General features: G+C 36.7%; 1 protein-coding gene across 1 annotated transcript; it reads right to left on the bottom strand.

Moving 5' to 3' along the window:
- Positions 1–9,450: 9,450 nt before the first annotated feature.
- On the bottom strand, positions 9,451–19,390 carry LOC142861139 (zinc finger protein 277-like). The gene is made up of 4 exons (XM_075993340.1): positions 19,346–19,390; positions 19,279–19,283; positions 18,831–19,119; positions 9,451–9,510 (listed from the first exon to the last, which is right to left on the bottom strand). The coding sequence occupies exons 1-4, from the start codon at positions 19,388–19,390 to the stop codon at positions 9,451–9,453; spliced, it is 399 nt and encodes a 132-aa protein (XP_075849455.1).
- Positions 19,391–26,467: the final 7,077 nt, after the last annotated feature.

The following is a 26,467-nucleotide window of genomic DNA, read 5'->3' as shown; positions in this document are numbered from 1 at the left end:
TATCTTTTCCCATCATTTTACTTTCTTTCTAAAAAATTTTTATTTTTAACTATGGGTATATATATAATTATTATGAGTATATAATTATATACATTTATGAGGTACATGTGATATTTTGAAACAGGCATACTATGTGTAATAATCAAATCAGGTTAATTGGGGTATCCATTGCCTCAAGAATTTATCATTTTTGTTGGGAACATTCCAATTCCACTCTTTTAGTTATCTTGAAGTATGTATTATAATAACTTATTGTTGAGTATAGTCACCTTGTTGCACTATCAACTGTTAGATCTTGGTCATTTTATCTAACTATATTTTTGCACTCATTAACTAGTCCCACTTTGTCCCCATCCTCTACTACCCTTCCCAGCCTCTTGTAACCATCATTCTACTATTTCCATGAAATAAATTGCTTTAATTTTTAGCTCCTACAAGTGAGAACATACTAAATTTATCTTTTGTTGCTTGACTTATTTTACTTAATGTAATCTTCTCCAGTTCCATCCATGTTGTTGCAAATGACAAGATTTCATTCTTTTTATAGCTGAAAAATATTCCATTGTGTATATGTACCACATTTTCTTTATCCATTTATCCACTGATGGACACTTAGGTTGATTCCAAATCTTGACTATTGTGGATAATACTACAATAAACACGGAAGTGCAAATATCTTTTTGATATATTGATTTCCTTCCTTTTGAACATATACCTAGCAGTGGGATTGCTGGGTCATATGGTAGTTCTATTTTTAGTTTTCTGAGAAACGTCCATACTGTTCTCCATAATGGTTGTACTAATTTACGTTCTTGCCAACAGTGTATAAGGATTCCCCTTTCTCCATATCTTCACCAGAATTTATTGCCTGTCTTTTGGATAAAAGCCATTTTAACTGGTATGAGATGATATCTCATTGTAGTTTGGGTCTGATGAATAATAATGTTGAGCATTTTTCATATACTTGGCCATTTATATGTCTTCTTTTGAGAAATGTCTATTTAGATCTTTTGTCCATTTTTAAATCAGATTGCTTGATTTTTTTTCCTATTGAGTTGTTTGAGCCACCTATATGTTCTAGTTATTAATTTCCTTGTCAGATGTGTAATTTGCAAATATTCTTTCCCATTCTGTGAGTTGTCTCTTCACTTGGTAAATTGTTTTCATTGCTGTGCAGAAGCTTTTTAGCCTTGGCACCTTTATTGAAAATAAATTCACTGTAGATGTGTGGATTTATTTCTGGGTTTTCCATTCTGTTCCATTGGTCTGTGTGCTTTTATGCTAGTACTATGCTGTTTTGGTTACTACCATTCTGTAGTATAATTTGAAGTCAAGTAATATAATTCCTCCAGTTCTATTCATTTTGCTCAGGATGGCTTTGGCTATTCTAGGTCTTTTGTTGTTTCCATATAAGTTTTAGGATTATTATTTCTGTCTCTGTGAAAAATGTCATTGGTATTTGGACAGGGAATACACTGATCTGTAGATTGCTTTGGGTAATATGTACATTTGAACACTATTGATTCTTCCAAACCATCAGCATGGAATACCTTCCATTTTTTTGTGTCCTCTTCAATTTCTTTCATCAATGTTTTATAGTTTTCATTGTAGAGATCTATCACTTCTTCAGTTAAGTTTATTCCTAGATATTTTATTTGTAGCTATTGCAAATGGGATTATTTTATTGGTTTCTTTTTTAGATTGTTTGCTGTTGACATATAGAAATGCTATTGATTTTTGTATATTGACTTTATATCCTGCAACTTTACTGAATTTGTTTATCAGTTCTTAAAGTTTTTGGTATAATCTTTAGGTTTCTCTAGATATAAGATCATGCCATCTACAAATAATTTGACTTCTTCTTTTCCAATTTGGATGCCCTTTATTTCTTTTTCTTGTCTGATTGCTCTAGGTAGAACTTCCAGTGAATAATAGTAGTAGTGAAAATGGACATCCTTGTCTTGTCCCAGATCTTAGAGGAAAGGCTTTCAGTTTTTCCCCATTATGACACTAGCTGTGGTTCTATCATATATGACTTTTGTCATGTTGATGAGATATATTCCTTCTATACCCAGTTTTTGAGTGTTTTTTATCATGAAGGGATGTTGAATTTTATAGAATGCTTTTTAGCATCAATTGAAATGATCATACGGTTTTTGTCCTTTGTTGATACAATGTAGCACATTGATTTGCATATGTTGAACCATGCTTGCATCTCTGGTATGCATCCCATTCAATCATGATGAATAATCTTTTTAATGTGGTGTTGAATTCAGTTTGCTTGTATTTTGTTGAGGATCTTTGCATCTATGTTCACCAGAGATATTGGCCTATAGTTTTCTTTTGTTGTGTTTTTGGTTTTGGTATCAGGGTGGTACAGGCCTTATAGAATGAGTTTGGTAGTAGTCCCTCCTCCTCAATGTTTTTTGAATAGTTTGAGTAGGATTGGTATTAGTTCTTCTTTAAGTGTTCATTAGAATTCAGTAATGAAGCCCTCAGAGTTTTTCTCTGATGGGAGGCATTTTATTACAGCTTCTATCTCAGTACTTGTTATTGGTCTATTCAGGTTTTGGATTTCTTCATGGTTCAATCTTGGTAGGCTATGTGTGTCTAGGAATGTATATTTATTTTTTCTGGTTTTCCAACTTATTGGCATATACTTGCTCATAGTAGTCTCTAATAATCCTTTGAATTTCTGTGTATCAGCTGTAATGTCTCCTTTTTTATTTGTGATTTTATTTGAGTCTTCCTTTTTTTTTCTTAGTCTGGCTAAAGATTTATCAATTTTGTTTATCTTTTCAAAAATCAACTTTTCATTTCATTGATCTCTTTACATTTTTTGGTTTAAATTTCATTTATTTTGCTTTGGTCTTTATTATTTCTTCTAATTTGGGGTTTTGTTTGCTCTTGTTTTTCTGATTTTTAAAGCTACATCATTAAGTTATTTATTTGCAGTTTTTTCACTTTTAGATGTGGCACTAATTATTATAAACTTTTATCTTAGTACTGCTTTTTCTATATTCCATAGGTTTTTGTAGGTTGTGTTTCCTTTTTCATTTGTTTCAAGAAATTTTTTTGTTTTCTTTTTAATTTCTTCATTGACCCGCAGTTAAAGTCAGTGTGTGCATCTGAGGTCAGGCAGACTCAGCTATTTTTCAGCCTCACCAGGCAAACGAGGCAGTGTCAGAAAGCCAAAACACTGTGTTTCCTAAAAAACTGCCACTGGAAATAGAACAAATAACTTGATATAATGCTAAAGCGAGATCAGTTCTAGATTTTCCCAGCCAAGACTAGAGATGTTTTTTCTATGATTCCCTTTATTGAATGGACATTCTACACTTCCCCAAGCAATGCATGTGAGTTCTAGTTGCTCTGCAGCCTCGCCAACTCGTGATAGCACCTGTGTTTTTCAACATAGCCATTCTAAATACATGTGAAGTGATATCCGTTGTGGTTCTAATTTGCACTTCTCTGATGATTAATAATGTTGTGGCTGTCAGTGAATTCACACCAATATATAAGTAGGGAGAGGTGTTATGAAGAAATTTAAAAAGTGAATTTAAAAAGTAAATTTAAAAATTTAAAACAACATACATTTATTATCTTACAGTTCTGGGAGTTAAGGGTCTGAAACAGGTCTCACAGGGCTAAAACTAATGTGCCAGCAGGGCGTTGCTTCTCGTGGAAGCTCTAGAGGAGAATCCGTTCTTTGATTTTCCAGCTTCTAGAGGCTTTTTGCTATGGCCTCACCACATCCCCTCAACCTGTACTTCTGATTTTACCCCTCCTGCCCTACTCTTATGGAACCTTGTGAATACATCTATCTCCCACTCAGATAATCCAGAACAATCTTCTCATCTCAAGATCCTTGACTTACTCATATTTGCAAAGTCCATTTAGACATGGAAGGTAAAATATTCACATGTACTAGGGATTAGGATTTGGATATCTTTGGAGAGTCATCATTCTACCTACCACCCCCCTTTAATTTGGAAAAGGGGAAGGAGCAGAGTGTCATCTGCTTTATTTTCTGGAGTGAGAATGGGAGGGCTGTTCTCCTGTACGGCTCTCCCAAAGTCAAATGTTGCCTAGACCAGTGGTTAAGAGCACACACCCTAGGGCCAACCTGAGTTTAGGTTCAAATTTCAGCTTCCCATTTACTAGTTGTGCTTTAGCATCTCTATGCTTTCATTTCTTGCAAAATGTAACAAATAATAATATTTTTCCAGAACTGGTATATAATTTCCAGGGCCTAGCACACAATGAAAATGTGGAACCCTATGCTCAGAAATTACTAGCAATTTCAGACATCCACAGCAGAGCATTAAACCTAGCTAGGGACACATCTCCAATCCCATCCCCCCAACTGGATGAGGATGTTCCGGGTCTTGGGCGTGTGAGAGATGGGGCTCATGACAAAGTGATTTCAGAGCGCAGATTCTTCCCCATCTAGCTACACCCTCCCTCAACCAGGAGCCGTAACTCCAATGGGAAAAAACCACCATGACCTTCACCTGTGAGAGAGGAGGAGGCAGAGTCTCTCCCCACCCCTAACTCTGGGCAGGGTCTTCCTTGGTGAGATGCACAGACCACTGGCAGTGACTCTGACCTGGACTTGAAGGGATGCCCACTTCCACCAACCCTTCAGACTCAGGAGGAGGGATGGTGGGGCCCTCCCAGACCAATGCCCAAGAGGCCTGCTAGCATCCAATCTTTCCTGCCCTGGGCTTCAGCTACCCTGCCCTCCTTGTTGGTCCTCAAACACATCATACATGCCCCCACCTCTGGGCTTTTGCACTTGCTGTTCCCTATGCCCAGAACACACCTCCTCGATATCAATATATGTTGTTACTGGGGCTCCTTTGGAGCTTTGTTCAAATATCACCTTATTAGGGATACTTTCCTTGGCCACCCTGAAGGCACAGCGCTTCCCAAATGTAACCACCGTTAAACAAACTGTTTAATTTTTCTTCGTAGTGCTATATTTCACCATCTGGTTCACCTTACTTATTTTTATTGTCTTTCTGCTGCCTTAGCAAGTAAATGCCACAAGTTCATCTGTTTAGTTGCCTATTGTGTCTTCAGCACTAAGAACAGTACCTAGCACACACAGTAGGTGCTTAACAAATGTTAGATACTTAAGCAGTCAGGTACCTGGGCTCTAGATTCAGACTTCCTGGATTCAAATCCCAGGATTGCCACCGGCCAACTTTGTTACCTTGAGCACATATTTTATTTATTTCAGATTTTCTTTTAACAGAGATGGGGTTTTGCTCTGTCACCCCAGCTGGAGTGGATGGCACGATCCTAGCTCACTGAACTCCTGAACTCCTGGCTCAAGTGATCCTCCTGTCTCAGCCTTCTGAGTAGCTGAGACTACAGGAGTGTGCCGCTATGCCTGGATGATTATTTTTTTAGAGATAGGGTCTTATTATGTTGCAAAGGCTGGTCTCGAAATTGATACTCCCACCTCGGCCTCCCAAATTGCTGGGGTTACAGGCATGAGCCACTGTGCCCAGCCTAAACACATATTTGAAACCTTCTGATCATCAGTTTCTTCACTTGTAAAGTGGAGTTGCTTTTCATGATTAAAGGAGATAATACAGGTAACCTGGCTACTCTTCCATAAGTGGCAGCTACTTTTGCTAGTATTACCTCAGCTATACAACCAGTTATTTTTAATGAGTAACCACAAATTTAAAGGCCTAAAACATCCATTTTTTTATAGTTCTTGGATGTCAGGAATCCCAGCATGGCTTACTGGGTTGTCTGGCTCTGGTTCTCTCAAGAGGCTTCATTTAAAGTGTCAGCCAGGGCTGCCGTCTCCCTAAAATCAAGATCACCTGAGGAGATAGCTTAACCCAGACTCCTGGGCCCACTATGGCTCTGCCACTTCTTGTGTGATCATGAGCAAAGGTATCACTTCTTTGAGCTTCAGCACTCTCTTCTGTAAAATGGTCATGATAATAGTTTCTACCTTCAAAAACCCTATATGTATTCTAAAAGTAATGTGAGTAAAAGTGCTTTTCAATATTATGAGGTTTACAGATTGGAGCTCCCCTTGCCCCTGTCAGCTCCTATTGTCCCCTTCTAAATTCTACTCTGTGTGTTTCATTTTTCAGGAATGGCAGGAGTGGGGACTGGGAATAGGAGACTGGACTCCCCTGTGCAAGCCTGGGACTCCAGCCTCCATAGTGCCTTGGGGCCTGCTTTACCCAGTCCTCAGTCTTCAGTGACATTTAGGTAGGCATTCTGTCCATCTAATGACCCAAATGTCAGGCCCCTGAAGCAAATATTTATTCCCAGTTTGGAATCTAAGACTCCAGAAAAACTTCAGGGCCCAGGTTATCTCTGTGGCCAGTTAGAAGCCATGATTTCTTTCACCTTCTTTCCCAAGGTGAGGAGAAGCATATGGAGTCTCCTAGATGGCTGCACATTTCTGTGTGCAGTACAACAAAAACTTCACTTTCCTAGGTGATTGGGTTCCAGACCCAAGGAGTCTAGTTTCAGGCTCTGGAACCAAGCTGGAATATCCTCATTGATGAAAATCTAAAAATAATGACTTTAAAAGACAGATTAATCAAGAAAAGAAAGAGACAGAGAACAAATAAACATTATGGGGAATGAAAAGGAAACATTACTACTGATCCCACAATCATAAAAACGAGAATAGGACACACTACTAATAATTCTATAAATTTGATAAATGAAATGGCCAATTCCTTGGGAGACACAAACTACCAAAACTGACTATAGAAGAAATAGATCACCTGAATAGCCCTATATAAAAGAAGATTGAATTTGTAATCCAAACCTCTCAAAAATAAAACTCCAGGACCACATGGTTCACTTGTAAATTCTACCAAGCATTTCGGGAAGAAATAACTCTACACTCTATTCCAAAAAATAGAAGAGAAAGGAACACTTGCCGACTCATATTATGAGGCTAGCATTACATTAATACCAAAACCAAATAAGTCACAAGAAAAAATTACAAACCAATATCTCTTGTGAACATAGATGCAAAATTCCTTTAAAAATTAGCAAATCAAATCCAGCAATATATAAAAAGGATAATGTATCATGAAGGAATGGGATTCATTGTTTGAATGCATGGCTGGCTCAGTATTTGAAAATCAGTCAATATAATTCACCATATTAATAGACTAAGAAAAAGTGTTTGACAAAATTCATGATAAAACTCTTAGCGAACTAGGGACTGGATAAAACTTTCTCAGCCTAATTAAGGGTATCTATGACAAATCCACAGATAATATCATATTTAATGGTAAGAGAAAACAGTTATTGAATGTTTTCTCCATAAAATCTGAAAGAAGAAAGATACCACCTTTCACTACTATTCAATATTATACTGGAAATCCTGGGTAGTATAATAACTATATGCTTGATTATGTAGAAAACCAAAAAGAATCTATTAAAAAACTGAACTAACAAGTGAGTTTGTCAAGGTCACATGATGCAAGATGAATATCTAAGAGTCAATTGTATTTCTATATGCCAGCAATAAACTACTGGAATATGAATTTTAAAAAATATATCAGTTACAATGCCCACATAACTGAAGTCCTTGAGTATAAATATAACAAAAAATGTGGAGGATCTCTATGGAGAAAACTGCAGAGTACTAATGAAAGATATCCCTAAGTGAAATGGAAAACAAAAAAACAGTACAGAAGATCAATAAAACAAAAAGTTGGTTCTGTGAAAAAAACAAAATTGACAGACTGCTTGCTAGATTAACCAGGAATAGAAGAGAATGGACCCAAATAACCTCAACCAGAAATGAAGAAGGAGACATTACAACTGATACCACAGAAATGCAAAACATCATCCGTGAATACTATGAAAAATCTCTACCCAGATAAACTAGAAAATGTAGAGGAAATGGAAAAATTCCTGGAAACACACAATCTCCTGAGACTCAATCAGGAAGAACAAACCAATAATGAACAATGAAATCCAAGCAGTAATGAAAAATATTCCAAAACAAAAACCCCCAGACCAGATGGATTCACAGCTTAATTTTACTAGACCTAGAAGGAACATATCTCAAACAAATCCACAGCCAACATCATAGTGAATGGGAGAAAGTTGAAAACATTCCCCCTAAGAACTGGAACAAAAGAAGGGTGCCCACTGTCAACATTTCTATTCAATAGTTCAACATAGTGCTGGAAGTTCTTGCCAGAGCAATCAGGCAAGAGAAAAAGAAGAACTTGGATAAAGGGTATCCAAGTTAAGAAAGAGAAGGTCAAACTATTGCTCTACACTGATTACCTGATCTTGTACAAAGAAAATTAAAATAATTGGAATAATATACTATGTTCATGGATTGTTAGACTCAATATTGTTAAAATGTCATTGCTCTACGGATTCAATGTGATCCAAATCAAAATTCCAGATAGATTTTTTAATAGATATCAGCAAGCTTATTCTAAAATTTATATGGAAAGGCTATGAAACTAGAATAGCCAAAACAATTCTGAAAAAGAAAAAAGTTATAGGACTCACATTACATAATTTGAAGACTTACTGTAGATCTACAGTAATCAACACAGTGTTGTATTGCCCACAGGACAGACACATAGTTAAGGGGAACAGAATAGAGAGTCCAGACATAGGCCTAAACAAAGTAGTTATGCATCTCATAGCAGTGTTTTGGTCAGTGACAGACTGCATATATGATGGTGAACTCAATATAATAAAGGTGAAAATTTTTTATTGCCTAGTGAAGTAGCTGCCATAACATCATAGTGTAATGCATTATTCACATGCTTGTTATGTGTTGTCAGTTGTATACAAGTATAGCACATACAATTATTTGTAGTACCTAATACTTGATAATGGTAATAAAAACTATGTTACTGATTTATGTATTTCCTATGATACACCTCTTTTCTGATATTAGAGTATACTCCTTCTACTTATATAAAAAAGTTAACTAATTTAATTGCCTCAGAGAGTGACATCAGCAAGATGGCATTTATCCTTGCATCACTCCCCCCACAAAAGTACTGCTAGGAACAATTCAAAGATAAGAATACTACTTTGAATTCACTGGAAGTTGGGACAGGGGGAGAGGCATGAAAAATCCCTGGACCTGCAGAATTGAGAGAATTTGTGTCCAATAAGAGATACAGTCATTTCAGACTGTGCCATTTTCCCTCCTCCAAGTTGGCACAGCACTGCTCACAGAGAATTTCTTTAGAGCCACAATTTCTGAGGTGAGAGGAAGAAATTGTAGGTGGACATTTGATCTCCCCACTGATCTGGGAATCTTCGTGGATGTCCACTATAGTCTAATTCCATGGGAACCACTGGGAGTGCTAAGAGAGCTGAACCACCTGGGGTGAATTGTGTACAAAGAGGCACTGATTGTGGCTACTGGCATGTTGATTGTAGTAGCTGCTGGCACATGGATCATGGTAGCTACCCTGTGCTCCTGTCAGTGGGGATGCCATCTTGAAGAAACTGTCTGGTGCCATAGATCTAGAGGGGCACAATCCACAGGAAGGGCCTAATCCACGGCTGGATTTTCCATAAAGCCCAGATGCTCATGTGGAGCCTTCTTCTGGTCTATAAATGACTAAACAGTTGGATTAAAGTCTGGTGCCTGCGTAAGTCTTCCCCAGACTTGGGAAAAAATAACAGCAATATAGTTCCAGGGAAATGTTTAATTTCTGGTGCTCACTATAATTTTTCCTCAGACCAGGACCTAATGGTAGGGCAATGAGTTAGTTCCAGTTCAATGTTTTAGTTCCAGTGTTCGCTATAAGTCCTCCCCAGAATGGGAAGCAACAACAGACTAGATTTAAGTTCCAATGCTAAGTAGCAAATCTCTAACACCACATAAGTACACCTACAAAAATTGGAAGAGGCGTCTGTCTCCTCAGACATACAGGCACCAACCTAAAGCCACAAGGATTGTGAAAACTCAGGAAAATATGACATCACCAAAAGAAACTCAACAAAGATCCAGCAATGGGCCCAGAAGAATTGGAGATATATTAAATTTCTGACTGTGAATCCAGAATAATCCTCTTATAAAAGTTCAATGAATCAAAGAAAATACAAATAGAAAACTAAGTAAAATTTGGGGGAAAAAATCCAGGAACATAATGAGAAATTTGACAAAGACATAGAAACAATTAAAAAAAAAAAAAACAGAAATAGAAATGAAGAATATAATAACTGAGCTTAAAAACTCATTAGAAAGCTTTAAGAGCAGACTCAATCAAACAGAGGAATTAGTGTATGTGAAGATAGAACATATAAAATTACCCAATTAAAGGAACAAAAAGAAAAAAGAATGAAAGAATGAAATCCTATGAGAATTATAAGACACTGTTAAGTGAACTAACTTCCACATAATAAGAATTCCCAAAGGAGACAAGAGAGAAAAAGGCCTAGAAAATACATTTAGTGAAATAATGACTGAAATTTTCCCAAATCTGGAGAAAGATGACAACTTCTAGGTACAGGAAGCTCAGAGGTCACCATTAAATTTCAACCTCAAAAGGAATTCCCTACAGCACATCATAATCAAATTGGCAAAAAACAAAGAAGAAGAAAGAATACTCAGGGCAGCAGGAGAAGAAACATGTCACTTTCATGGAGCTCCAATACAGATTTCTGCAGATTTCTCAGCAGAAACTGTGGAGACCAGAAGAGTGGGAGGCTATTCAAAGTGCTAAAGGAAAAAAACAGCCAACAAAGAACACTGTACCAGCAGAGCTTGTCTTCAAACACAAACAAGAAATACTTTCCCAGACAAACAAAAACTGAGAGAATTCATCAACACCAGGCCTATCCTACAATAAATGCTAAAGGGTTTTCTTCAATAAAGAAATGAATGTTAACATGTAGAAAGAAAACATCCTCAAGTACTAAACTCATTGGTAAAAGAATAAAAACAGACAAATTTAGAATACTCTAATACTGTAATTGGAGTAAGTAAACCACATATATCTTAAGTTTGAAAAACAAAGACAACTATTAAAAACAGTAATTACCTTTGGGGGGGTGGGGGGGCAGGTATATACATACATAACGAGTGATAGGCGCACCATCTGGGGGATGGTCACGCTGGAGACTCAGACTTGTGGGGAGAGGGGGGGAAGGACATTTATTGAAACTTTAAAATCTGTACCCCCATAATATGCCAAAAAAAAAAAAAGCTTCCACTGCCATGGAATGGTCCTAATATAAATAAATAAAAAAAAAAAACCCAGTAATTACTACAACAATTGGTTAAGAGATAGGAAATATAGAAAGATGTAAATTGAAACAACAAAAAGTGAAAATGTGGAGAGAGGAGGATGGTTTTAAACTGTGGTTTTAGTTTGTGATGTTTGTGATGTGTAAAGTGTGTGATGGTTTTAAAGTTTGTTACTTTCCTTTGCATTCAAAGTTAAGACATTACTAGTTGAAAATAACCTATTATAAGATTTATTTTGATAAGCCTCATGGTAACCACAAAGCAAAAACATAAAATAGATACACTAAAAATAAATAGCACAGATCAAGACATACTCCTAGAGAAAAATTACCTAACTTTAAACAACAGTCTGTAAGAGTGAAAAAAAGGACCTACAAAACAACTAGAAAATTAGTAACAATGCCAACAGTAAACCCTTACCTGTCAATAATAACCGTGAATATAAATGGATTAAATTCTTCCATTAAAAGTCACAGAGTAACTGAATGTATAAAAAGAAAAGCAAGACCTAACTATATGCTGTTTGAAAAAACTCACTTTATCTATAAAGATAGATAAGAAAAAAGCTAAAAGAAAAGGGATAGAAAAAGGTATGATATGCAAATATAATCAAAGAAGATCGGGAGTAGCTATATTTATATCAGATAAAATAGACTTTAAGTCAAGAATGGTAAAAAAATAAAAAGACAAAAAAGGCCATTATGTAATTATAAAGGGGTCAATATATAAAGAAGATATAATCACTGTAAATATTAATATATATGTAGCCAACACAAGAACACTCAAATATGTAAAACAAATATTAACAGGCATAACAGGAGAGACTGACTGCAATACAATAAGAATAGGGACTTCAACATCCCACTTTCAGCAATGGATGGATCACCAGACTGAAAATTAACAAGCATCAGAATTAAACTGGACTCTAGACTAAATGGACCTAACAGACATTTATAGAACATTCCATCTATAGTTGCAGAATACACATATTTCTCAATAGCTCATTATCCAGATAGAACGTAAGTTAGGTCATGAGTTCTAACAAATTTTTAAAAATTAAAATAACGTGAAGTAACTTTTCTGACAATAATGGAATGAAACTAGAAATCAGTAACAGAAAAAAAGTGGGAACTGTACAGATTCATGGAAATTAAACACCATGCTCTTAACCAATGGCTCAATGAAGAAATTAAGAAGGAAATACAATAAAATTCCTTGAGGCAAATGAAAATGGAAATACAACATACTGAAACCTATGTGATGCAGCAAAAGAAGTTATAAAAGGAAATTTTATAGCAGTATAATCACTTGTATCAAGAAAGTAGTTAGACATCAAATAAACAAACTAAAGCTGCACCTCAATGAACTAGAAAGGCAAGAACAAACCAAATCCAAAATTAGTAGAAAGAAAGAAAAATAGAGTAGAAATAAATGAAATTGAGACAAAAGATACAAAAGATCAACTAAATGTAAAGTTGGTATTTTGAAAAGATAAAAATATTGACAAACTTTAGCTATATTAACTTAGAAAAAAAAGACTCGAATAAAATCAGAGATTAAAAGAAGACATTACCACTGATACCACAGAAATACTAAGGATCATTAGAGACTATTATGAGAAACTATATGCCAACAAGTAGAAAAACCTAGAAAAAAAACAGAGAAATTCCTGGACACACACAACCTACCAAGACTGAATCTTGAAGAAATAGAAAACCTGAACAGACAAATAATAGGTAACAAGATTGAAGCAGTAATAAAAAGTCTCCCATCAAAGAAAACCCAAGACATGGTCGCTTCACTGTGGAATTCTATCAAACATTTAAAGAAGAACTAATACCAATTCCAGTCAGACTCTTCAAAAAAAAATACTGAAGAGGATAGAATTTTATGAGGCCAGCATTAGTCTCATACCCAAACCAGAGACACACACAACAGAAAAATAAAACTACAGGTCAATACCCTTGATGAACATAGATACAAAAATCCTCAACAAAAGACTAGCAAGGAGAAGTCAACAGCACATTAAAGAGATCATTCACTATGATCAAGTGGGATTCATCCCAGATATGCAAGGATGGTTCATCATATGCAAATCAATAAATATGATACATCACATTAACAGAATCAAGAACAAAAACTATGTGATTATTTCAATAGATGCTGAAACACATTTGATAAAATTAAATATCCCATCATGATAAAAACTCTCAACAAACTGGGTATAGGAAGAGCATACCTCAGAACAATATATACTAAATAGGGCAAACCCACAGTTAACGTCACACTGAATAAGGAAAAATTGAGTAACTTTTCTCTAAGATGTGGAACAAAATGAAAATATCTACTTTCACGACTTTATTTAATATATATTAGTAGTACAGGAATTCCTAGATAGAGCAATTAGAAAAGAGAAATAAAGGCATCCAAAATGAAAAGAAGTCAAATTATCCATGTTCACAAATGACATAACCCTATATTTAAAAGACTAAACATTCCACCAAAAAATTGTTAGAACTGGTAAACAAATTCAGTAAAGTTTCAGGATACATTATCAACATACAATTTCAATAGCATTTTTATATACCAATAGCAATCAATCTGAAGAAATTAAAAAAGGAATCCCATTTATAATAGTTACAAAAACCAAAATACCTGAAATAAATTTAACCCAACAAGTAAAAGATCTCTATAATACAATGAAAATTATAAAATACTGATGAAAGAAGTTGAAGAGGACAAAAAAAATGGAAAAATACCCTATGGATTGGAAGAATTAATATTGTTAAAATGCCCATACTACCCCAAACAACCTACAGATTCAGATTCAATGTAATCCCCACCAAAATACCAATGATGTTTTTCACTGAAACAAACAAACAAAAAAATAACAAAATTCATATGGAGGCAAAATGAGCCCAAATAGCCAAAACAGTCCTAAGCAAATGGAATACCACTGGAGGCATCACATTACCTGACTTCAAATTATACTACAAAGCTATAGTAATCAAAACAGTATGGTAGGCTGGGCACGGTGGCTCATGCCTGTAATCCTAGAACTCTGGGAGGCCAAGGCAGGCGGATTGCTCAAGGTCAAGAGTTCGAGACCAGCCTGAGCAAGAGCGAGACCCTGTCTCTACTATAAATAGAAAGAAATTAATTGGCCAACTAATATATATAGAAAAAATTAGCTGGGCATGGTGGCGCATGCCTGTAGTCCCAGCTACTTGGGAGGCCGAGGCAGGAGGATTGCTTGAGCCCAGGAGTTTGATTGCTGTGAGCTAGGCTGACACCACAGTAGCCTGGGCAACAGAGTGAGACTCTGTCTCAAAAACAAAACAAAAAAGTAAGGTCAGGCGCTGTGGCTGACACCTGTAATCCTAGCACTCAGGGAGGCTAGGTGGGGAGGATTGCTTGTGCCAGGAGTTCAAGGCCAGCCTGAGCAAGAGTGAGACCCCTGTCTCTACAAAAAAAAAAAAAATTAGCCAGGCATAGTGGCCAGTGCTTGTAGTCTCAGCTATTCAGGAGGCTGAGGCAGGAGGATGGCTCCAACCCAGGAGTTTGAGGTTGCTGTGAGCTATGATGACGCCACTGCACTCTAGCCTGGGCAACAGAGTGAGACCTTGTCTCAAAAACAAACAAACAAAAACAGTATGGTAGCGGTATAAAATTAGATACCTAGATCAATGGGAAAAAATAGAAAATCCAGGAAAAAAGCCACATATTTATAGCTGACTGATCTTTGACAAAGTTGATAAGGCTGTACATTAGGGAAAGGATACCCTTTTCAATAAATAGTTCTGGGGAAATTGGATTGCCACATGCAGAAGAATAAAACTGGTCCCCTATCTTTTACCATACACAAAAATCAACTCAAGATGGATTGAAGACTTAAATGTAAGACCTAAAATTATAAAAAGAAAACCTAGGAAAAACTTTTCTGGACAGTAGCCTAGGCAAAGAATTCATGACTAAGACCTCAAAAGCATAAGAAAGAAACAAACAAACAAAAATAGATGAATGGGACTTAAACTAAAAGGCTTCTCCACAGCAAAAGAAATAATCAACAGAGTGAACAACCTGCAGAATGGGAGAAAATATTTGCAAACTATGTATCTGACACAGGAATGATATCCAAAATTTATAAGGAACTCAACAACAACAGCAAAAAACCAAACAAACAAAAAATCCCCCAAATAATCCCATTTAAAAAGTGGGCAAAAGACATGACTAGAGAATTTCAAATGGGCAACAAATATATGAAAAATACTTAACATCACTAATTATCACACAAATGCAAATTTAAACCACAATGAGAATATCATCTTACCCCAGTCATAATGCCTATTATTAAAAAGACAGAGTAACAGATGTTCATGAGGGTACAGAGAAAAGGGAATAATTATATTCATACAATAATGATCAAGCTGAGGACCAAATCAAGAAGGCAGCTATTTATAATAACTGCAAAAAAAAATAAATAAAATCACTAGAAATATATTAAACCAAGAGATTAAAGATTTCTACAAGTCCATGAACATGGTAGATTTTTCCATCTGTTTAAACCATCTGCAATTTCTTCTTTTAGTGTTTCGTAGTTCTCCTTGTATAGATCTTTTGTATCTCTCGTTAAGTATACTCCTAGGTATTTAATTTTCTTTGGGGCTATAGTAAAGGGTATTGCGTTTTTGATTTGAGTTTCTGTTTGATGGTTCTTGGCATATATGAATGCTTCTGATTTGTGTGTATTGATTTTATACCCTGAAACTTTACCGAATACATTTATCAAATCTAGGAGTCTCTTGGAAGATTCCATGGGGTTTTCAAGATATAATATCATATCATTGGCGAAGAGTGAGAGTTTGATCACATCTGTTCCAACTTGGATGCCCTTAATACCCTTCTCTTGCCTGATTGCTATAGCTAGGACTTCGAGCACTATGTTGAATAGGAGGGCAGAAAGTGGGCATCCTTGTCTGGTTCTGGTTCAAAGAGGGAACGATTTCATGGATTGGTAGAATCAATATTGTTAAAATGTCAATATTACCTAAGGTGATCTACAGAATCAATGCAATCCCCATCAAAATACCACCAGCATTATTAACAGATCTAGAAAAAATAATGCTTTGCTTGGAAGAAAATCTGGAAAAGGGGCTACACATCTATTCACCATCAAATTGGTACTGATTGACTAAAACTACGGTGCTCAAAAAATGGTAGTGTTCAACAGGGATTTGGGGGGGAGACCCACATCTTAAGGAAGTGGCGAAGTATGGAACCAGAGAAAACCACGTATAGCCAAAGCAATCTTAAGTAAAAAGAACAAACTTGGAGGCATCAGTCTTCCTGACTTCGAACTGTAAAGCAATAATAGTAAAAATAAAGCAATAATAGTAAAATCTGCATGGTACTGGCACAAGAACAGAATCATCGATATCTGGGATAGAACTGAGATTCCAGAGATGAAACCATCTGTATATGGTAACCTAATCTTTGCTAAAGCAGACAAAAAAATACAATGGGGAAAAGATTCTCTCTTCAATAAGTGGTGCTGGGAAAACTGGTTAGCAACATGCAGAAGAGCGAATCAGGACCCCAACCTCTCACCTCTCACAAAAATTCACTCAAGATGGATAACAGATCTAAACCTAAGGCATGAAACTTTAAGAATCCTAGAAGAGGTTGGGAAAACTCTATCAGATATTGGTCTAGGTAAATAATTCATGAGGAAGACCCCCCAAGGCAATCACCACCACATCAAAAATAAACAAATGGGATCTGATCAAATTAAAAAGTTTCTGCTCTGCCAAGGAAACGATCATTAGAGCAAATAGACAACCCACAGAATAGGAGAAAATATTCGCTCTCTACACTTCCGATAAAGGTCTAATAACAAGAATCTACCTAGAACTTAAAAGAATAAACAAGAAAAAATCAAACAACCCCATCAAGAAATGGGCAATGGAAATGAACAGAAATTTCTCCAAAGAAGACAGAATAATGGCCTGCAAAACATATAAAGAAATGCTCAACATCTCTAATCATTAGAGAAATGCAAATCAAAACCACAATGAGATACCACCTAACCCCAGTGAGAATGGCCTGTATCAAGAAATCCCAAAACAACAAATGCTGGCGAGGATGCGGAGAGACAGGAACACTCCTACACTGCTGGTGGGACTGCAAATTAGTGCAACCTTTGTGGGAAATAATTTGGAGATACCTCAAACAGCTAAAATTAGAAATACCATTCGACCCAGCAATAGCATTGTTGGGCATCTACCCAAAAGAACATAAGTCTCTCTATTATAAAGACATCTGCACCCCAATGTTTATAGCAGCACAATTCACTATTGCACGGTCATAGAAACTACCCAAGTGCCCGTCAATTCATGAGTGGATAACTAAAATGTGGTATATGCTCACAACGGAATATTACTCAATCCTAAGAAATGACAGTGAGCTAGCACAGTTTATGCTATCCTGGATTAAGCTTTAACCCGTAATACAAAGGGGGATGACACAAGATCTGGAAAATGGGCTCTACATCTATTCGCCATCAAATTGGTACTGACTGACTAAAACTACAGTGCTCAAAAAATGGTAGTGTTCAACAGGGATTTGGGGGGGAGACCAACATCTTAAGGAAGTGGCAAGCATTGTCCGGGGGAAGGTATTATCTCTGTCCCTTTTTAGGGAGAGATAAAGACATACCTTGTAAACAAAATGTCTGAAAAAAAATCTGTAATCAGGAAGTGGGCAGGGGGAAGGGGGGAGGAGGGGAAGGGTAGGCACTTACATGATGGGTACAGTGTGCACCACCTGGAGGCTGGACATGCTAGAAGCTCTGGCATAGCGGGGTGGGGGAGGGGGGCAGGGGCAAGATATGTAACCCTAACAATATTTGTACTCTCATAATATGAAGTAATAAAAAAAAAAATTAAAAAAAAAGATTTCTACAAGGAAAACTTTTATAAAACACTGATGAAGGAAATGAGTTTTTCTACTTCCGTTGGTGGAAATATAAATTAGCACAACACCTACAGACAATTGTATGGAGAGTTATCAAAGAATGATACATAGATCTAGCAATCCCACTACTGAGTATTTACCTAAAGGAAAATAAATAATTGTATCAAAAAGATATGCACACTTGTATGTTTATTGCAGCAGTATTCACCATAGCAAACATATGGAATCAACCTAAACTTTCATCAACAGATGATTGAATAAACAAAATGTGGTGTGTATATACATTATGGAATACTATTCAACCATAAAGAATGTAATCATGTCTTTTGCAGCAACATGGATGGAAATGGAGGCCGTTAAGTGAACAACTCAGAAACAGACAAATACTGCATCAGTTCTCATTTATAAGTGGGAACTAAATAATGTGTACACATGGACATAGAGTATGGACTGACAGTGGAGACTCAGAAGGGTGGGGGTGTGGAGGGGGGTGAATGATGAGAAATTACTTAATGAGTAAAATGTATATTATTTGGGCGATGGATACATTAAAAGCCCAGACTTCACCACTACACAATATATACAAGTGCAAAATTGCACATGTAGCCCTTAAATTTACACAAATATAAAAACAGGCAAAAGATCTCAATAGACATTTCTCAATAAAACACATACAAATGGACAACAAGTATATGAAAAAACATTCAGCATCACTAATTGTCAAGGAAATGCAAATCAAAAACACATTGAGATGCCATCTCACCCCAGTTAAAATGGCTTTTATCAAAAAGACAAAAAATAAAAGCTGCTGGTGAGGATGAGGAGAAAGGGGAACGCTGGAGCACTGTTGGTAGGCGTGTACATCGGTATAGCCAGTATGAAAACCAGCACGGCAGTTCCCACCAAAACTAAAAATGTAACTATATATATGATCCAGCAATCCTCCTTCTGGGTATATATGCAAAAGAAAGGAAATCAGTATATCAAAGAGATATGTACACTTCATGTTTATTGCAGCACTATTCACAATAGCCAAGATATGGAATCAACCTTAAGTGTTCATTCACTTAGGCTGAATGGATTTAAAAAATGTAGTGTATATACACAGTGGAATATTATTCAGCCATGAAAAAATGAAATCTTATCATTTGCAGCAACATGGATGAAACTGGATGTCATTATGTTAAGTGAAGCCAGGTACAGAGCAGCAAATATTGCATATTCTCACTCATATGTGGGAGCTAAGAAAGTGAATTTCATGGAGGTCAAGAGTTGACTGCTGGTTACCTCAGAAAGTTAGGCTGGTGGGGAGAAAAGAGGGTCTGATTAATGAGTACAAAAATATATAATTAGATAGAAATAAAAAGATCGAGTGTTTTTTTAGTACAGTAGCATGACTACAGGTAACAATAATTGTTGTACAGTTCCAATGTGCTGAAGAAGAGAAATTGGAATGTTCCCAACATAAAAAAGGGAAGAACGCTTCGGATTATTGATGTCTCATCTACCCTGGTTAGATCACTATACATTGTATTCATATATCAAAATACCACATGTGCCCCGTAAATACGCACAACTATCATGCATCAATAAGCAGCCTCAAGCCTGTCCTTCAGGAGGTATTCCAGAAGTCATTGTTATCTTAGGAGATGACAACTGCATGCCTACTATTGCCCCTGCAGACCTTCCCGTGGAGTAACACGTGGAGGTACCGTGTTTCCCCAAAAATAAGACCTACCCATAAACTAAGCCCTAGCAGGATTTCTCTGCATTTGCGCAATAGAAGCCCCAGCCCGAAAGTAAGCCCTAGTGACGGGCGTGGCCACTCGGCGTGTCTGCACAGCCCATGCGTGTCGGCGCGGAGCGGGAAAGACGCCGAGCAGCCCTTCTCATCCGCCCGTGACAGCTCTGTGGCTCCACGGGAGAGATCGGGGCCGGTGGGTCTAAAGGAAACAGAGTCGCAAGAAATTCAGGACGGAATTCGGGGTTTGGAGAGTGATGATGATGTTCCAGAAGAAGACAACTTGACTATATTTGAATCAATGTAGATGGTTGTACCGTACATAAAAAAAATGACACATCCCCTGAAAATAAGCCCTAGGGTGTCTTCTTGAGGAAAAATAAATATAAGGCCCTGTCTTATTTTCGGGGGAACACAGTAGCAGGTAATGTTATTGATGATGCTGAGGCTGTGTAAGCCTCAGCCAATGTGTGTGTTTGTGTCTTAGTTTTTAAAAAAATATTTAAAAAGTAAAGGAAAAATTAAAAAAAGAAAAATAGAAAAACTTAATAGGATAAAGATGTAAAGAAAACATTTTTGTACAGCTGTACCATGTGCTTGTGTTTTAAGTTAAATGTTATTAGAAATCTGTCAAAAAGTTTAAAATTTTAAATTATATAAAGTAAAAATGTCACCATAAGCCAAGCTTAATTTATTATTGAAGAAACGTTCTTATAAATCTAGTGTAGCCTCAGTGTACAGTGCTTATAAAGTCTATAGTCATGTACAGCAGTGTCCGAAGCCTTCACATTCCGTCACCACTCACTCACTGGTCACCCAGACCAACTTCCAGGTCTGTCAACGCCGTTCATTACAAGTGCCCTACACAAATGTACCATTTTTTTAAATCTTTTATATCTTATTTCTTCACTGTACCTTTCCTATGTTTAGATGTACAAATATTTACCACTGTGTCATAACTCTCTATGAAACTTAGTACAGAAACATGTGGTGTAAGTTTGCAGTCTAGGAGCAATAGGCCACTATTTCAGTTTCTGAAGGCTGGGAATCCCAGCACTGCTTAGCTCTGGTCCTCTCCTGAGGTTGCACTTCATATGTCAGCCAGGGCTGTTCTTTGCCTAAAAATCAAGATCACGTGGGGAGCTGGGTTAACCCACAGACTCCTGTGCCTCTGGGCTCTAGGCTCTAGGCTCTAGGCTCTAGGCTCTGGGCTCTGCCACTTACTTGCTGTGTGACCATGAACAGACGTATCACTTCTTTGAGCCTCAGCAATCTCTTCTGTAATATAGTCGTGATAATAGTTTCTAGCTTCAAAACCCCTCTGTGCATTCTAAAAATAATGTCAGTAAAAGTGCTTCTCAAATATTATGAGGTTTACAAATCACCAGAACTCACCTGGGTACCATCGCCTGCTTCTCCCAGCCCCCATAGTCTCCTCCTAAAACTTCTCTGAGTGCAGTCTGGTCTCAGGGAGTGCAGGAGGGGGTGACGGGGGTTGGGGCTCATCTGCACAGGCCTGGGAATGGAACTGCCGCAGTGCCTTGGGGACTGGTTCTCCCAGTTCTCAGTCCCCAAAGTCTCCAGACACCAGTAGGGGTGGCATTCTATCCACCTGCTGACTTGGATCATTCATTTCAAGTGTGGAGTCTAAGACTGTGGAAAAACTTCAGATTGAGATTATCTCTGTACCAATCCAAAACTACACTTTCCTTCATCCTGTTTCCCAAAGCGAGAAGAAGCATCTGATAATTTCCTAGGCAATGGACTACACACTTCTGTCTCTGTGACAATCAGAGAATTCATTTTCCTGGAAGATTGGGGTCCAGGGCCAAAGAGTCCAGGTTCGGGCTCTGCAAGCTATCTGGAATCTCCTCACTGAAGGAAACCCAAAAATAATGACTTTAAAAGACAGGCTAATCAAGGAAGTGGTGTGGAGTAAAGAAGGGAGGGGGGAGAGAAGAACAAATTACCAATATCAGAAATGAAAGAGGAGAAATAATTATTGATCCCACAAATACTAAAAGGAGAAGGGCACACTACTAACAATTCTATGTTCATTAATTTGATTACTTAGTTAAAATGGAACAATTAAAAAATAGATCACCTAAATAGCCCTGCAGCTATAAAAAGAGATTGAATTTGTTGTTAAAATCTTCCCCAAAGTAAAACTCCAGGCCTAGATGGCTTTATTTAATTCTACAAAACATTTAGGGAAGAAATAACACAAATAATACACTCTCTTCCAGAAAATAGAAAAGAAAGGAACACTTTCTACTCATTTTATGAGGTCAGCTTTACTCTAATACCAAAATAAAAGATGTCACAAGAAAACAAAATTGCAAATCAATATCTCTCATGAACATAGATATAAAATTCCTTAGCAAATATTAACAAATCAAATCCAGTAATATCTTAAAAGGATAATATACCATGAGTAAGTGGGGGTCATCATATGAACACAGGACTGTTCAATATTTGAAAATCAATTAAGATAATTACTATACTAATACTAAGGAAAATTATGTGATCGTATCAATAGTTGCAGAAAAAAATGCATGGTAAAACTCTCAGCAAAATTGAGATAGAAGTTCCTTAACCTAATTAAGGGTATATCTATGAGAACCTCAAGATAACATCATACTTACAAGTAATAGAGAGCAGTTATTAAGTACTATCTTCATAACATTTGAAACAAGACAAGGATATCCCCTCACTACTCCTATTCATCATTATACTGGAAATCCTAGTTAGTGAAATAAGTCAATAAAATAAAAATCAAACATTTGGAAAGGAAAAAATAAAACATCTTTTTTTCTCAGATGACCTCCTGATTGTCTATAGAAAATCAAAAAGAATCTACAAGAAAAACTCTGAACTAGTGAGTGAGTTTACCAGGGTCACATGATGCAAGAGGAATATCCAAAGTCATTGTATTCCCATATGCCAGCAATAAACAAGTGAAATGTGAAATAAATAAAAAAAAAAATCAGTTGCAACAATCCTACAAAACTGAAGTCCTTAAGTATAAATCTAATAAAACATAGGCAGGATCTCTATGCAGAAAATTACAAAGCACTAATGAAAGACATCAGTAGATAAAAATATACTGTGAGATATACTATGTTCATGGATTGGAAGACTCAGTAGTGTTAAGATGTCAGTTCTCTGCAGTTTGATCTACAGATTCAAAGCAATCTCAATCAGAATCCCAGCTGGGTGTGGTTGCACGGGCCTGTAGTCCCAGCTACTTGGGGGACTGAAGTGGGAAGATTGCTTGAGCCCACAAGTTCAAGAACAGCAACATAGTGAAACCCCTATCTCTTAAAAAAAAAGATTCCAGATAGCTTTTTTCATAAACATTTACAACTTATTGTAAAATTTATATGCAAAGACATAGTAACTAGAATAGCCAAAGCAATTATAAAAAAGAATAAAGTTGGAGAACTCACCCTACATAATTTCAAGACTTGCTGTAAAGCTACAGTAATCAACACAGTGTGGTATTGCCCAAAGGACAGAAACATATATCAATGGAACACAATAGAGAGTCCAGAAATAGATCCACACACCTTGTACAGTCATGTGATGCATAACAATGTTTCAGTCAACAACTGAATACATATACAAAAGTTGTTGCATAAGACTAATGGAGCTGAAACATTTTTATCAGTTAGTGACACTGTAGTCACCGGAACATAATAGCACAATGCACTCACATGTCTGTGGGGATGCTGACGTAAACAAACCTACTGAGCTGTGATTCATATAAATATAGCACAATTATGTACAGTTCATAATACTTGAGAATGAAAACCAACTATGTCACTGGTTTATATTCTTACTATAATTACACTTTAATCATTATTTGAGAGTGTATTTCTTCAACTTATGGAAAAAGTTAACCATAAAACAGTCTCAGGCAGATCTCTCAGGAGGTATTTCAGAAGAAGGGAATGTTAACATAAGAGATGACAGCGTCATGTACATTACTTCCCCTGAAGATTTTCCAGTGGGACAAGCTATGGAGGTGAAAGACAGTGATATTGGGGATCCTGACCCTGTGTAGGCTTATGTTAATGTGTGCTTTTGTCTTAGTGTTTAACAAAAAAGTCTACAAGGTAGAAAAATTAATACAAAATTTTAAAATAGAAAAAAGGATATCAATAAAATGTTTTTGAATAGCTGTACAATGTGTTTTAAGCTAAGTATTTTTACGAAGAGTCAAAAAGTTTAAAACACATTAAATGTATATAAAGTAAATATATTTCAGTAAGCTAAGGTTAATTTATTATTGAAGTAAGGAATCTTTAAAGTAAATGTAGTGTAGCCTAAGTGTACAGTGTTTATAGAGTCTGCAGGAGCAGACAGTGATGTCCCAGGCCTTCACATTCACTCAGCACTCACTCACTGACTCACCCAGAGCAACTTCCAGTCCTGCAAGCTCCAGTCATGGTGAGTGCCCTATAGGTGTATCATTTTTAATCTTTTATGTCATATTTTTTATTGTCCCTTTTCTATGTTTTGATACATAATACTTATCATTGTGTTACAATTGCTTACAGGATGCAGTATAGTGACACGCTGTACAGGTTTATAGCCTCGGTGTGTAATAGGCTGTACTATCTAGGTTTGTGTAAGTACACTCTATGATATTCACATAGTGACAAAATCACCTAACAATGCATTTCTCTGAACATATCTCAGTTGCTAAATGACACATGATTGTATAGTCAGTTGATTGTTTTACAAAAGTGCTATATCTCCATTGTTTTTTATGGCTGAGTAGAATAGAGCTGGAACCCATTCTACTAAGTGAAATATCACAAGAATGGAAAAACAAGCACCACGTGTACTCACCATCAAATTGATATTAACTGATCAACACTTAAGTTCACACATAGTGATAACATTCATCGGATATTGGGCAGATGGGAAGTGGAAGGAAGGGATGGATATATACACACCTAATAGATGTGGTGTGCACCGTCTGAGCAGTGCACACGCTTGAAGCTCCGATTTGGTGGGGCAAAGGCAATATACCTAACCTAAACATTTGTACCCCCATAATATGCTGAAATTTAAAAAATTACAAAAAACCCACAAATGTGCAAAAGTAATTCAACAGAATTAGGATAGTCTTTTCAATAAATGGTACTGTAATAAATGAGCACCCATACACCTCCTTTCCTCCATATCTGGACACATAAATCACACCTATTACAAAAATTAATTCAAAATAAGTCATAGACCTAAATATAAAACTATTAAATGTTTAGAACAAAATATAGGGAAAATTTGGTATGACCTTGGGTTTGCTGAATATTTCTTTTTTCAATTTTTTATTGTTTAAAATATGTGTAACATAAAATTTACCATCTTACCCATTTTTAAGTATACATACAGTTCAGTGGTATTAAATACATTCACCATGTGCAACCATCACAACCATCCATCTTCATAATTCTTTTCATCTCATAAAACTGAAACTCTGAACCATTAAAAAAAAAAACCTCACCCCACTCCCCACTCTCCCCAGCCATTGCCAACCAGTATTCTCCTTTCTTTATGACTTTGACTACTCTGAGTGCCTTATTTAATTGTGAGCCAGTCACAAAGACTATATGCTGTTTACAATATACAGAACATACAGTTATGGTCTTTGTGTCTGGCTTATTTCACATAGCTTGATGTCTTCAAGGTTCATTCATGTTGTAGTATGTATCAGTGTTTCCTGCTTTATAAAATTGAATAATATTCCATTGTATGTATATACCACATTTGCTTGTCCATTTATTTGTTGGTGGACACTTGGATTGATTCCACATTTTAGCTGCTGCAAATAATGCTGCTACAAAAATGGGTATAAAACTATCTCCTCGAGACCCTGATTTCAATTGTTTTAGGCATACACCAGGATATGGAGTTGCTGGATCACATGGCAATTCTATGTTTGATTTTTTGAGGAACTGCACTATTGTTTTCCATAGTTGCTGTATCATTTTATATTCCCACCAACTGAATACAAGGATTACATTTTCTCCACAATCTCATCAATATTTATTATTTTCTGGATATTTTTTCTCATTTTTATTTGCATTTTCCTAATGTTTAGTCATGTTGCACATCTTTTCATATGCTTATTGGCTGTTTGTATGTCTTCTTTGGAGAAATATCTACTCAAGCTCTCTGCCCATTTCATAATCAGTTTCATTGTTTTTGTTTTTATTTTTAGGAGCTCTGTATCTATTCTGGTTATGAGTCTCTTATCAGATATATGATTTGGAAATTATTTTCTCCTATTCTGCGGATTTCTCCTGCCCTGGAGGACAGCCGGCTGGAAGGCTCCAAGGCACTGGGCCAGTGGCAGGAGTGGGTAGTGGGTTCCCTCCGGGGTGGGGCCCAAGGACAGGTCAGCTGTGGGAGGGGCTGTGGGAGGCGAGGGTCAGCCCTTGGGGTGTGCTGGGAAGGGGGCTCTGGGAGGCCAGGATGCTGAATGGATCAGTCGAGGGCCGGGG

Source organism: Microcebus murinus, chromosome 16, assembly GCF_040939455.1.
Source record: "Microcebus murinus isolate Inina chromosome 16, M.murinus_Inina_mat1.0, whole genome shotgun sequence".
Classification (NCBI taxonomy): Eukaryota; Metazoa; Chordata; class Mammalia; order Primates; family Cheirogaleidae; genus Microcebus; species Microcebus murinus.
The sequence above is the reverse complement of the archived record's forward strand: the minus strand, read 5'-3'. Positions and strand labels throughout refer to the sequence as shown.

Bases quoted from the DNA above. Each gene is read 5' to 3' on its own strand.
- LOC142861139 (XM_075993340.1), bottom strand. From the start codon at position 19,390: ATGACATCCAGTTTCATCCATGTTGCTGCAAATGATAAGATTTCA. The intron at 9,511-18,830 runs GTAAATTTAAGG...GTGCCCCTCTAG, and splicing joins TTGCCTGTTTTTATATTTGT to ATCTATGGCACCAGACAGTT.